Here is a 14,342-nt window from a genome sequence, read left to right on the forward strand (position 1 = left end):
CTTGAGTGTACAAGTCGCAATACAATTTAGTTTTAAAATAAAATTTGTGGGGGGGGTGTCACCATTTCAGACCAAACGTTCAACCTCCCCATCACAAATTCATACAGGACTGCAAGAACGCAGCGTCAGGTAGCACCGAACAGCTCCAGAACACCGCGATGCAGCAGATTCATGTACATTTTTTTTTTTACATTTTTGGTCATTTTACAAAATAATTTTGGGATTCCTAATATTTTGCTGGTCTAAAAAGAAAGCTGCACGACTGCCACAGAATTTCCTACAATAGGAGAGGTCACTATTTTGATATTGCTCTCCTCGACAAACATTTTTACAAGTGTCCAGCTCCGACACATGTTGCCCAACACCCCTCTCTGCTAATCGTGTTAGGCTACTTTCACACATCCGGTTTTTGCTCTGCGGCACAATACGGCGTTCTGCAGAGAAACCGCAACCGTTTTTTTTTTGCCGACGGTTGCGTTTTTTTTTTTGCATAGACTTACATTAGTGCCGTATTGTGCCGCATGGGCTTGCATTCGGTCCGTTTTTTTCCGCATGCGGCAGATTTAGCCGATGCCGCGGCCGGATGGAACGTTCCCTGGTACGTTTTCCGGATGCGGAAAAAAACGCATCCGGCCGCCGCATGCGGTTTCTTCCACTGCGCATGCTCAGTAGCATGCCGCAACCGGAAAAAAACGGACGGGCCGCATGTAAAAACTTATGCAAAGGATGCGGTGTTTTCGCCGCATCCGTTGCATGGGTTTCACAGCTGGATTGAGCCGCACTGCTCCAACCGGATGTGTGAAAGTAGCCTTAGGAAAAAAACAAAACCGTTGGATTATACCTAGTGGTAAACCAGAACAAGCCCTAAAGCACGCAACGCTGTGTTATGGCATTCCGGCCACTGCCTGGGCTCCATCTCTATGAAGCAGCTGCTGGAATCTCCAGGTCTGATGGCAGTGGTAAAAATATTAGATTGAATCTTTGTTGATTTTTAATGTTCCACCAATCCTCCAAAATAAACAACACGTGGCTGCCAGCGTGAGTTGCTCATAAGTCAATTATCTGCAGAATAACCTTCCTAAAATAAGTTGTATACCTGAGGCGGAGCACTACGGACCGCGCTCAACTCCAAAACAACTGGACATTCCAAGTAGGTTTTCTAACCTTTACCCGACTCTTCCCCAAAAAGGGGGATGAAGACGAGTCCTCTGCAGTCTAGACATTTGGCATTTGACTGCTATTGCTCTTATCTCGCTGAGGGAAGGAGAGGAAGACTGGCTGATCTGTGCTGTGCGGGAGCTGAGCCAAATGACAAGATGTTCTACCTGTGCCAAACCAACTCAAAATTAGATTACAAGAGATGGCCGAAGGCCAGGGGTAATTACACTGCTCAGATAAGGCACGCTACAGCAATGTATGGAGGACTAGACACTCAAGGGATAAGAATTGTGACTATTCCTGAAATCTGTGGTAGAGTTTTTGAGATTTAAGTATTGCCATCTCTAAGACCCTATGCCAATATATAGAAGGTGTAATGTTAACAATATTGGCAAATACCTCCAATGAGAAATATTGTATAGTTCTCCTGATATAGCCATGTCTCTTACCTCATGTGCAGGGCATTGAAGGACCTTAGGTATCACACACATATATGTATTCTATATTAATATATAAATGTGTCATCACTCATATTTATAAAGTAGGTCATTTAACATACAATAGGATAAAGAGTTGCACACAAGTCACAATGTATATGGGAATGATGAAAAGCAGAACGGCTATGGGAATACTAGACTGAAAAATACAATGAACTATCTGAAAAAGTGAAAAACATGAAAAATGGAATATGCATAACTGCTATGAATAATAGGAATATAAGAGATGTTTAGCCATTGTATTGATCAATGCAAAAGAGACCCAAACCAACGCCAAGGTAATCTCTATTTTTGGGCTCCCTAGCCTATGTGTAACCTCACCTGCAGTTAAAAAAAACTTGCTCTGTATGGGAAGCAAAGGACCAAGCTATATATGTGAAGTGAAACAAAAGGCTATGGGTGGGACAGGGTTCTCAAAAAAAAAGTGCATATTAACTAAAAGAATGTATGTCACCAATGGTGTGAACATGGAGCAACACTCAAAAATATAACTATAGAAAAGGATAAAGAGTTGCACACAAGTCCCAATGTATGTGGGAATGATTAAAAGCAAAACTGCTATGGGAATACTAAACTGAAAAATACAATGAACTATCTGAAAAAGTGAAAAACATGAAAATGGAATATACATAACTGCTATGAATATTAGGAATATAAGAGATGTTTAGCCATTGTATTGATCAATGCAAAAGAGACCGAAAACCAACGCCAAGGTAATCTTTTGTCTGAGAACCCTCTTCACTTTTTCAGATAGTCCATTGTATTTTTCAGTCTAGTATTCCCATAGCAGTTTTGCTTTTCATCATTCCCATATACATTGTGACTGGTGTGCAACTCTTTATCCTATTGTATAGTTCTAGGTTTGAGAGTCTTGCACCATGTTCACACCATTGATGTTCCAGACATACATTCTTTAGTTATTTAATCAGTTAAAGGCAGTATTCCTATTTCCAAAACCCGAATATATAGCAGGTGTAGTAAATAATGGCAAATACCTACCTAGTATAGTTCTCCTGCTATAACCATGTCTCTTACCTCAAGTGCAGTCCATGGTTATGACCGCGAGGAACTAACTGTTACTATATGAGTGGATGTAATTATGGATACCTAAGCTGCAATGCCCTGCACATGAAGTAAGAAAGATGGCTTTATCAGGAGAACTATACTACATTTCTAACTGGAAGTATTTGCTAATATTATTACACCTAAATACTGGGATATGATTTTGGAGATGGGAATACCCCTTTAATGTCTATAATGTTTTTGATCATGGATTTCGAAGAATAGCAGCTTCTGGCGGGAAAAAAAATTGTTAGTTGCTCATGGTCATAACCATGGATACCCATGCTGCAATGCCCTGCACATGAGGTAAGAGACATGGTTATAGCAGGAGAACTATACTAGGTAGGTATTTGCCATTATTACTACACCTACTACATATTGGGATTTTGGAAATAGGAATACTGCCTTTAACTGATTTAAAGACCTACTATATAAATATATAAAAAACAGTGATCACACATTTATATATTAATATATAATACATATGTGTGTGTGATCATTCTTATGATAATTTAGAATCCTACTTTATAGGCCAAAATAAAAAAAAAAGATGGAGGAGATCATCCTATGTGATTTACTTGGCGATTGTCCATATGATGGGATCATGACTGATGCCCTAAATGTAAAAAAGTGGCATCAAACTTCTGAAGTCAATGCCTAATAATAAAGTTCAAAGTCAGGGAGATCGGTCATCTGAGATGGAAGTGTATAAGCAAATTACTTCTGGACACTGATGGAGGTGAAGGACTGTATGGGAACATTTAAATAAAATCATTACATCTAGGACCTTGCATACAAAAATTATAAAACAAAAAACTAATCAACCTCATGACAAGGTTTCTAAAACCAAAAAGCTATGATCACAGAAACTTTCCAAAATCAGGTACAAACTCTCCAAAATCCTCCTAAAAAACATGGGAGTTTCTCCTGAGGGTTTTTGCAGAGTTTTTGGAATGTACATAGCCATGGATTTCCAGGAGATGACCAACAAGTCCAATATCAATATATTGGCGCCAACGCAAATATGTAGTTTCTTACTCCGGGCCACACTATAATCTTACGCATTCTCCAAAATCTATTATTTTACACCCTAGAATCTTCTATTTATGAAAATTCACCTTCCATCTCCAAGGATGACGCTCTGCAAACATTACCGGACTTGACTCGCTCTCTCTATCGTTACTGACCTTAAAAAAGGTAGAGAAAAAACGAATATAAAAAGAAAAAAAAAGTGAAAGAAAAAGAAACAAAACTATGGAAAAAAACACACCAAACAGCAACCTACTAGTATCAGCCAGAGCTGCGTGTATTTTTCAGGGGGTACCAATGGGGAGAGGCGCTAGTTATAGGGAATCACACGGCCAAGTCATAGGTATATAAAGCATTTATAGGCAGTATGGACAAGCAAAGTTATAGTGAAACGAGGTCTTACTTTCAACGCTAGTTTGACTAGTAATGAGCTGGTAAATGCACATCAGGCATCAACATGTTAATCTCACACCTTGGCCAAACCACTGCACTATTACCGGTATATAGATCTTTTTATCCTTCCTTACGGATTACTGGGAACATGAACTGGAGATTTACTGCATTATATGGTGATCTAATGTAATCCACCCTTCAAATACACTTACATGGCCAAAGACGTCTCAGGCACCGTGTGCCGATATGAAACCAATGTGATGACTATGTAAACTGCAAATGTTAATCCTTTCCATCTGTCAAAGTGGATTTCACATGAGAACAAGCCTTGGACAGAAACAGTAAGTGGCTGCCATTTTGGAGCAATTTTAGAAAACAAAATTTTGTCATCACATCAACTACCATAATAGGACAAGTTTCTTAAAACGACAGTGACCATTTAAGTTGTCTTTGGCGGGGAAGGTGACCGCCATCTATGACCCCCAAGAACAAATGGATTGAGGCCTTTCTGACTTTTCCTAGCACTTGTCTTTTCAGGGAACCACATTGCTGCTTAATTGATAAGAATACAGCTTTGCACTAAGAAAAAACCCCTGAAGGAACTACTTGAATTGTGGACATAGTCGGTCTTCCACTATCAGGAAGTGATGTCATATCTTAACGTTTCACCACCACGTTTCATCATGGGGGTGCAGAGAAAGCAGTGTCCATCCTTTTGATTAATATTTTAATAAACTGTCATAACGTATTCCTTCCCCCCTATGCCTCAAAACTACTGGAACATCTTGTCCATCTTGAAATGTCCTTCTCCTACTCCTTCTTTGACCGGTTACAATCTGGCTTCCGACCGCTTCATTCCACTGAAACTGCCCTAACTAAAGTTACCAATGACCTACTAACTTCCAAAGCCAAGTGACACTACTCTGTGCTCCTCTTCCTAGACCTGTCTCCTGCCTTTGACACAGTGGACCATCCCCTCTTGCTACATATTTTCATCTCTTGGTACCACAGACTTGGCCCTATCCTGGACCACTTCATACCTAACAGACCGGACTTTTACCGTCTCACTCTCTCACCCCACCTCCTTATCTCGCCCCCTATCCATTGGTGTCCCCCAAGGTTCAGTACTTGGACCTCTAATGTTCTCTATCCACACCTTCGGCCTGGGACAGCTCATTGAGTCCCACAGCTTTCACTATCATCTTTATGCTGACGATACGCAGATCTACTTCCCTGGACCAGATAGCACCTCCTTACTAACCAAAATCTCACAATGTCTGTCCGCTATTTCATCCTTCTTTTCTGCTCGATTTTTAAAACTGAACATGGAAAAAACCGAATTCATCATCCTTCCCCCACCTCACTCTACCACTCCACATGACCTATCCATCAAAGTCAATAGCTGCTCACTCTCCCCAGTCCTGCGTGCTCGGGGTAACCCTTGACTCTGCTCTCTTCTTCAAGCCAGATAAAGCCCTTTCTACCATCTGTGACGCCAACTCAAAAATATTTCCCAGAACCGTACATTCCTTTACCAAGAATCTCCAAAAACACTAGTGCATGCCCTCATTATCTCCCGCCTGGACTACTATAACCTCTTGCTCTGTGGCCTCCCTTCTAACACTCTTACTCTCCTCCAATCTATCTTAAATTCTACTGCCCGAATAATCCACCTGTGCCCTCGCTATTCCCTGGCCTCTCCTCTCCCAATCTCTTCACTGGCTTCCAATTGCTTTAAGACTCCATTTCACCATTTCAACAGAATAACCATGACCTACAAAGCCATCCACAACCTGTCTCCTCCATACATTTGTGACCTAGTCTCCTGCTACTTTCCTGCACAGGACCTACGATTATGACAAGATCTCCTTCTCTACTACCCGCTTATCTCCTTTTTCCACAATTGCATACAAGATTTCTCCCGTGCCTCCCCCATACTTTGGAACCCTCTACCCCAACTTATCAGACTCTCTCCTACCGTGAAACCTTCAAAAGGAACCTGAAGACACAACTCTTCCGACAAGCCTACAACCTGCAATAACCCTCAGTCCAACATAGCGTTGGACGACCGGCTCTACCCCCCACCTACTGTATCTTCACCCATGCCTGTAGACTGTGAGCCCTCGTGGGCAGGGTCCTCGCTCCTCCTGCACCAGTCTGTGCCCCCTTTTCACATGTAAAGTGCCATTGAATAAATGGCGCTATAGTAATAATAATAATTGGCCAGCCTAATATTGCTATATGGTTGCCCCCATCTCTCCTTGTGTGCCCTCACTACTTATTGGTGAAACACTTAGGATCCGGTCTCTCATAAGAAGCACAGTTATATTATTTGCCGATGCACACAGTTTCCTCACCTGATGTATAGGAACAAAATACTGGCATTTATGGGCGGCAGGTATAGCAGGAGTGTAAATAGAAGCATAGACAGGTTCCTATGGACAGAGGCAGAAGCAAAGCAAGAAAATTAGAAATAAAAAAAAGGGAGTAACCATAAAAGAAAAAGCTGCAGGATAGACGGCTAGCTAAAGAAGCAGCATAGGGCAACATGAACGGACAAGAGGAGCAAAACTGTGGCATATGCATACGTATGGAATCATTCTTTATATGCTTTCCAAAGCCATACACATTTCATGCAATGTGTGCAGCCAGAGACCAGAACAAGGACTACAGGTTTCTGTCTATGAAGTGATCCTGTACATTCATAAGCCCGTCCTATAAGAATCCATCTCCACCATCTACACATGACAGACGTGTACGATGCATAGACTGGAGACAGCCGCATTCACACAGCGCTGGCGGTATGCAATGACCCGGAGTACAGCGGGTAGCAGTCATCCGCACCGACAACTCATATGCCAATAGTAGACCCAGCGATATATGGTGGCGTCACGTCAAAGCTGCGCAAAAAAAAAAAAAAGCACATGACAGCACACAGCCAACATTAGGAACACATCTTCCAAGCCATTGTGTGGCTTACCCACAGCCGATTAGACAGGACATAATCATCTTTTATATCTCCTTCTTCCTACAGGTTAAAACAAACAGGGTGATGAAGCAGAAAGACCCAAAATGAAGCAATACTACATAAATCATAAGAGAAGGGCACGGACGGTCGCCGGATGCTGCCGGTAACTTCTCAGAATTACATCATATTGACTCCCTAAGAGCATCACATCATATAAAGTCGTTCAGTAGCAGGTTCTAGATGAGGAAAACCCTGACTGACTCATTATGATGGCATCATAACAGACCGGTGGAAGGGTAGTATACACAACACCGCCCGGTCTGGTCTACACACCATTACTCAGAAGCCATGCAGCCCGATTACTAATCCAGCGACCTGACTGACTAAGAATAAGTGGAAATCTAAAAAAAAAAAAAAAGAAAAGTGTTTTTGACAAAAGGAAAAAAAAAATAAATATTTTAATATATAATTGTAGTCTATAAAAGTCAAACATATTTAGACTACGCACATGCTGCATCTATAGCTAGAACTTCTGGTATGTACCTTTATAACGTCCATTGACATGAAAGTGGCCAAGTGTGTATTTGCATATTTTATTTACTTAAGCTTTCCTATTTATGTCATGCTCCGTGAACTTTTCCACACGCTGGTTTTGTCCCCTACGTGGCATGTGGAAGAAGGTGCTCTGCTCAGATAAGATCAATCTGGAATATTTTGGGCTAAATACAAAACACTGTGTGTGGTGGAAAACTAGCACTGCACATCACCCAGAAAACACCATCCCCACAGTCACACATGGTGGTGGCAGCATCCTGCTGTTGGGAGGCTTTTCTTTAGCAGAGGCAGGGAAGCCGATCAGACTTGATGGAAAGATGGATGTAGCTAAGTATAAGGCAATCCTTCAGGAAAACATGTTAGGAGGTCGGGAGTAGGTTCACTTTCCAGCAGGACAATGACTCTAAACATTCTGCCAGAGTTACAAAGGATGGTTTAGGTCACAGCATATTCATGTCTGGGAATGGCCCAGTCACAGTCCAGACCTAAATCCCATTGAGAATCTGTAGCAAAAATGTAATACCTCCATCCAATCTTACTGACCTAAAGCTAATTTGCAAGGAAGAATGGGCAAAATTTTCAACCTTTGGATGTGCAAAGCCGGTAGAGACATACCCCAAACGTCTCAGCAGTACTTGCAACTAAAGGTGGTCCTACAAAGTAGTGACTCAGGGGGCTGAATACAAATGCACATCACAATTTTCAGATTAATATTTTCTATCAATAAAACAAAAACACGTATAAATTTTTTACACTTCACAAATACTTGATACTTCGTGTTCGTATATCACATAAAATTCCAATAAAATACATTCAAGTTTGTGGGTGTAGCGTGGAAAAAATAAATTAAAAGTTCATGGGTTGTGACATGGGCTCCAATCGGACACATGAGTGTAAATAAGTCCAACAGAAGCTGCTAACATTAAGGCCCCGATTTATTAGACTGATGTTTCGTACGTCAATCTGTCTTAATGAGGAGTATATAGGAGGAATACAACGAGCAGAATTCATCAAGAAGCACACACTAATGAATATGGGGCAATTTTATCCATGGCGTGCGCCTCTTCAGAAATTTGACTCCATTCAGGGCTTGGAGTAATTTACACCTCTAGTTTCGAAGAATGTCAAAAGTGGCCCATCCGGCTCCTCTCCACGTCCACCCATTTTGGTGGCGCTGCCCTAAAGTAGGGTGAAAACACCGAAAGCTTCAAAAATTGTCCAACCTCGCATTGTGCATAATTTTTTTTAATAAATAATAAAGTTTGACTTTTACAATCCATGTGTGGACCTTGATTTCTGGACCAACCGCTTAACCTGAGCTCAACAACCTCATATGCCATAGACCAAGGCATATGGGTATGTCCACATTAAATTTTTGTAAGGTAGCAAAATACAAGAGTGTTTAAAAGTAACGCTGCTTTTTTAGGGGATGTGCACATGGAGATTTTTGGAGAGTTTTCGGAGCAAGCCCTTAGTTTTTGAGAAGGATTTTGAAAGTTTCCGCTCTAAAACCTTCTTAAAATATTTTGTGTTCACATACTTGAGGTAAAAATAAAAGCATCCAAAGCCCCTTCTGAGAGTCTTTAAGTGGGTTGTAAAAGAAATTTTTTGGAGGGCCCCCATCACCAATATGGGGTTTGCAGAATTTGTGGTTTAGTCTAGGCGTCTAAAAGGTTTTTTTAAGCTGAAACGCTCCAAATCTCATTACTCCACAAAATCTGTGTGTTTGCACTGTTTCTTCTCCAAAATCTCAATAAAAAGACTGTGCACAGCCTTAAAGGGAACCTGTCACCAGATTTGGGGCCTATAAGCTGCGGCCACCACCAGTGAGCTCTTATATATAGTATTCTAACATGCTGTATATAAGAGCCCAGGCCGCTGTGTAGAACATAAAAAGCACATTATACCGTAATACTTACCCAGGGGGTCGGTGCAATGCAAACTGGTCAGATGGGTGTCTCCGTTCTCTAGGACCGGCGCCTTTTTATTGGCCATCTTTGTCCTCCACCTTCTGAAGCCAGGGTGCATGGCGCGTCCTACGTCATACACCCTCGCCGGTATTGAAGTCCCGCGCAGGCACACATTGATCTGTCCTGAGCAGGGCAGATCAAAGTATTGTAGTGCGCCTGCGCAGGACCGGCGAGTGTGTATGACGTAGGATGCGTCATGCACACTGGCTTCAGAAGGCGGACGAAGATTGCCAAAAGAGGAGGCGCCGGCACACGTGAACGTAAACGCCCATGTGACCCAACTCCACCGCAGCGACTGTTTAGGTGAGTATTATGAAGTGATTTTTAAGTTCTACACAGCGGCCTGGGCTCTTATATACAGCATGTTAGAATGCTGTATACAAGAGATCACTGGTGGTGGCCGCAGCTTATAGGGCCCAAATCTGGTGACAGGTTCCCTTTAAAAAAAAAAAAAAAAGATCCTTTTTCTGATCCTGGAAAAGCCAAAAATAGGTTGTTCCTAATTAATCCCACAGGTCCTATGCAGCTGAACTGTGTGTGAGCATGATTAAAATGTATATTGAAGAGAGGAAACGCTGCCAAAAAATATTCTAAGCTATGATTTTCCTTTAGGAGTGAATTCCCATTAAAGCCAAAGCCAATGACATTTCAAGATAATCTCCTCCACTATGAAGGGAACCCAACGTGAACTGAGCTAACACTTCTGCCTTAAACCCCGGCACATCTGGAGAGGCTTTTTCCTCCCCCCTCCTCCATTTTCACCCCAAAACCCAAGAGAACTGAACAAATAAAAATCCGCCTGCAACTTTTAAATGTCCGCGCACACAATGCATTCACCTCGATTCACCGGCCACCCTTTTTTCATTTCTGGAAGAAGTTTATAAACATTTGCTTAATAGGTTTCCTGTGAGAAGAAACTTAAATGAACTTATAAAAGATAAAGGAGGTGTTGAGGTCTGCGGGATCCAACTTTCTGCTTATCCTGGATGTGACATATGCACAAAATCATTATTTATATTTTATAGAAAAAAAAAAAAAAAGTTTATTGCGATTCCTAATTTAGTCCCTTTAGCGTGCGCTCCTCTCCTCACCAAAGTGCAGACAGTAATGCTGTAATGTCAGTGGAAAGTGCTGAGATTCCTAGGTGTAACACAGCATAGCGTACGCCCTCGGGCCGGCCGGGGATCTGCACAGCGCCGATGCTTTAGAGCCTAAAAGAAGTGTCAAGACATGCTTGGGATATCAGAATAGAATGTCACAGATTACTCGAATAATTACAACCGCTGCCAAATAGAAACCCGACCGCGTACGTGCGCCTGTAATTTAAAGGAAAAAGCAGTCACATATCGGGCCTCCATGTCCAGAGCTAAAGTTTGCACATTTGTGACTAAGGGCTCAGTCCTTCGTCAGTTTTTCAATGACTGAACTCATCCCTATGCTAGTCTACGGCGCTGTTCACAAGCCTGTGCGGATCAAATATTCCGTGCAAATTCACGTATGAAGTTGATCCAAGTGTAGGAAACAAGAGACCCTGATTCCAGCGATGTGTTACTTACTGAGCTGTTTGCGGTCATTTTGACAAAAACACTTTTCTCCGCTACAGATCTAGCAGTTATACAGAGCTCATGAATATGCTGGACTACCTGCAGCATACCAAGTAGTCCTGTAATAATCTACTGTTGATTAAATAGTGATTTTATCAAAATGACACCAAGCAGCCCAGTAAGTGACACATCACGGAATCGGGATCTCTGCCCTACGTTATGCTGCTTTCAGATTAGGTGGCAAAAATCTGGTGACAGATTCCCTTTAAAATCTGTGTGTAGAGAAGGGAATTTTGTTTACTTACCGTAAATTCCTTTTCTTCTAGCTCCAATTGGGAGACCCAGACAATTGGGTGTATAGCTATGCCTCCGGAGGCCACACAAAGTATTACACTAAAAGTGTAAAGCCCCTCCCCTTCTGCCTATACACCCCCCGTGCTCACGGGCTCCTCAGTTTTGGTGCAAAAGCAAGAAGGAGGAAAAGTTATAATTGGTTTAAAGTAAATTCAATCCGAAGGAATATCGGAGAACTGAAACCATTCAACATGAACAACATGTGTACACAAAAAACAGGGGCGGGTGCTGGGTCTCCCAATTGGAGCTAGAAGAAAAGGAATTTACGGTAAGTAAACAAAATTCCCTTCTTCTTTGTCGCTCCATTGGGAGACCCAGACAATTGGGACGTCCAAAAGCAGTCCCTGGGTGGGTAAATAATACCTCATAATAGAGCCGCAACCGGCTCCGTCCTACAGGTGGGCAACCGCCGCCTGAAGGACTCGCCTACCTAGGCTGGCATCTGCCGAAGCATAGGTATTCACCTGATAGTGTTTCGTGAAAGTGTGCAGGCTCGACCAGGTAGCCGCCTGACACACCTGCTGAGCCGTAGCCTGGTGCCGCAAAGCCCAGGACGCTCCCACGGCCCTGGTAGAATGGGCCTTCAGCCCTGAGGGAACCGGAAGCCCGGAGGAACGATAAGCCTCGAGAATTGGTTCCTTGATCCACCGAGCCAGGGTTGATTTGGAAGCTTGTGTCCCTTTACGCTGGCCAGCGACAAGGACAAAGAGTGCATCCGAGCGGCGCAGGGGCGCCGTACGAGAAATGTAGAATCTGAGTGCTCTCACCAGATCTAACAAGTGCAAATCCTTTTCACATTGGTGAACTGGATGAGGACAAAAAGAGGGTAAGGAGATATCCTGATTGAGATGAAAGGGGGATACCACCTTAGGGAGAAAGTCCGGAACCGGACGCAGAACCACCTTGTCCTGGTGAAACACCAGGAAGGGGGCTTTGCATGACAGCGCTGCTAGCTCAGACACTCTCCGAAGCGAAGTGACTGCTACTAGGAAAACCACCTTCTGCGAAAGGCGTGAGAGAGAGATATCCCTCATTGGCTCGAACGGCGGTTTCTGAAGAACCATCAGCACCCTGTTCAGATCCCAGTGTTCTAACGGACGCTTGTAAGGAGGTACGATGTGACAAACCCCCTGCAGGAACGTGCGTACCTGTGGAAGTCTGGCTAGGCGCTTCTGAAAAAAGACAGAGAGCGCAGAGACTTGTCCCTTAAGGGAGCCTAGTGACAAACCCTTTTCTAATCCGGATTGAAGGAAGGACAGAAAAGTGGGCAAGGTAAACGGCCAGGGAGAAACACCCTGAGCAGAGCACCACGACAGGAATATTTTCCACGTCCTGTGGTAGATCTTGGCGGACGTTGGTTTCCTAGCCTGTCTCATGGTGGCAATGACCTCTTGAGATAATCCTGAAGACGCTAGGATCCAGGACTCAATGGCCACACAGTCAGGTTCAGGGCCGCAGAATTCAGATGGAAAAACGGCCCTTGAGACAGCAAGTCTGGTCGGTCTGGTAGTGCCCACGGTTGGCCGACCGTGAGATGCCACAGATCCGGGTACCACGACCTCCTCGGCCAGTCTGGAGCGACGAGGATGGCGCGGCGGCAGTCGGCCCTGATCTTGCGTAACACTCTGGGCAACAGTGCCAGAGGAGGAAACACATAAGGGAGTTGAAACTGCGACCAATCCTGAACTAAGGCGTCTGCCGCCAGAGCTCTGTGGTCTTGAGACCGTGCCATGAACGTCGGGACCTTGTTGTTGTGCCGGGACGCCATTAGGTCGACGTCCGGCATGCCCCAGCGGCAACAGATCTCCTGAAACACGTCCGGGTGAAGGGACCATTCCCCTGCGTCCATGCCCTGGCGACTGAGAAAGTCTGCTTCCCAGTTTTCTACGCCCGGGATGTGAACTGCGGAAATGGTGGAGGCTGTGGCTTCCACCCACAGCAGAATCCGCCGAACTTCCTGGAAGGCTTGCCGACTGCGTGTCCCGCCTTGGTGGTTGATGTATGCCACCGCTGTGGAGTTGTCCGACTGAATTCGGATCTGTTTGCCTTCCAGCCACGGCTGGAACGCCTTTAGGGCAAGATACACTGCCCTTATCTCCAGAACATTGATCTGCAGGGAGGACTCTGTCTGAGTCCAAGTCCCCTGAGCCCTGTGGTGGAGAAAGACCGCTCCTCACCCTGACAGGCTCGCGTCCGTCGTGACCACAGCCCAGGATGGGGGCAGGAAGGATTTCCCCTTCGACAGAGAAGTGGGAAGAAGCCACCACTGAAGGGAAGCTTTGGCTGCCCGAGAAAGGGAGACGTTCCTGTCGAGGGACGTCGACTTCCTGTCCCATTTGCGGAGAATGTCCCATTGAAGTGGGCGCAGATGAAACTGCGCAAAAGGAACTGCCTCCATTGCTGCCACCATCTTCCCTAGGAAGTGCATGAGGCGCCTCAGGGGGTGTGACTGACCATGAAGGAGAGATTGCACCCCTGTCTGTAGTGAACGCTGTTTGTTCAGCGGAAGCTTCACTATCGCTGAGAGAGTATGAAACTCCATGCCAAGATATGTCAGTGATTGGGCCGGTGTCAGATTTGACTTTGGAAAATTGATGATCCACCCGAAACTCTGGAGAGTTTCCAGAGCAATGTTCAGGCTGTGTTGGCATGCCCCTTGAGAGGGTGCCTTGACAAGTAGATCGTCTAAGTAAGGGATCACCGAGTGTCCCTGAGAGTGTAGGATTGCCACCACTGTTGCCATGACCTTGGTGAAGACCCGTGGGGCTGTTGCCAGGCCAAAAGGTAGTGCCACGAACTGAAGGTGTTCGTC

General features: G+C 44.3%; 1 protein-coding gene across 11 annotated transcripts in view; it reads right to left on the reverse strand.

Moving 5' to 3' along the window:
• SVIL (supervillin) overlaps window positions 1-14,342 on the reverse strand; it is a 200,986-nt gene that overhangs the window by 66,738 nt on the left and 119,906 nt on the right. For 6 of the 11 annotated variants that reach the window (XM_075315505.1, XM_075315504.1, XM_075315508.1 and 3 more), the window contains 3 exons: window positions 7,120-7,167; window positions 6,497-6,574; window positions 3,836-3,904 (listed from right to left, as the gene is read on the reverse strand). The exons of 3 other annotated variants lie outside the window; for them this stretch is intronic. In XM_075315505.1, coding sequence (XP_075171620.1) covers window positions 3,836-3,904; window positions 6,497-6,574; window positions 7,120-7,167 — 195 coding nt within the window. The remainder of the gene's footprint in view (window positions 1-3,835; window positions 3,905-6,496; window positions 6,575-7,119; window positions 7,168-14,342) is intronic. 2 more of the 11 variants (XM_075315507.1, XM_075315506.1) reach the window with 2 other exon arrangements.

The sequence above is a fragment of the Anomaloglossus baeobatrachus genome, chromosome 6, assembly GCF_048569485.1.
Source record: "Anomaloglossus baeobatrachus isolate aAnoBae1 chromosome 6, aAnoBae1.hap1, whole genome shotgun sequence".
Classification (NCBI taxonomy): Eukaryota; Metazoa; Chordata; class Amphibia; order Anura; family Aromobatidae; genus Anomaloglossus; species Anomaloglossus baeobatrachus.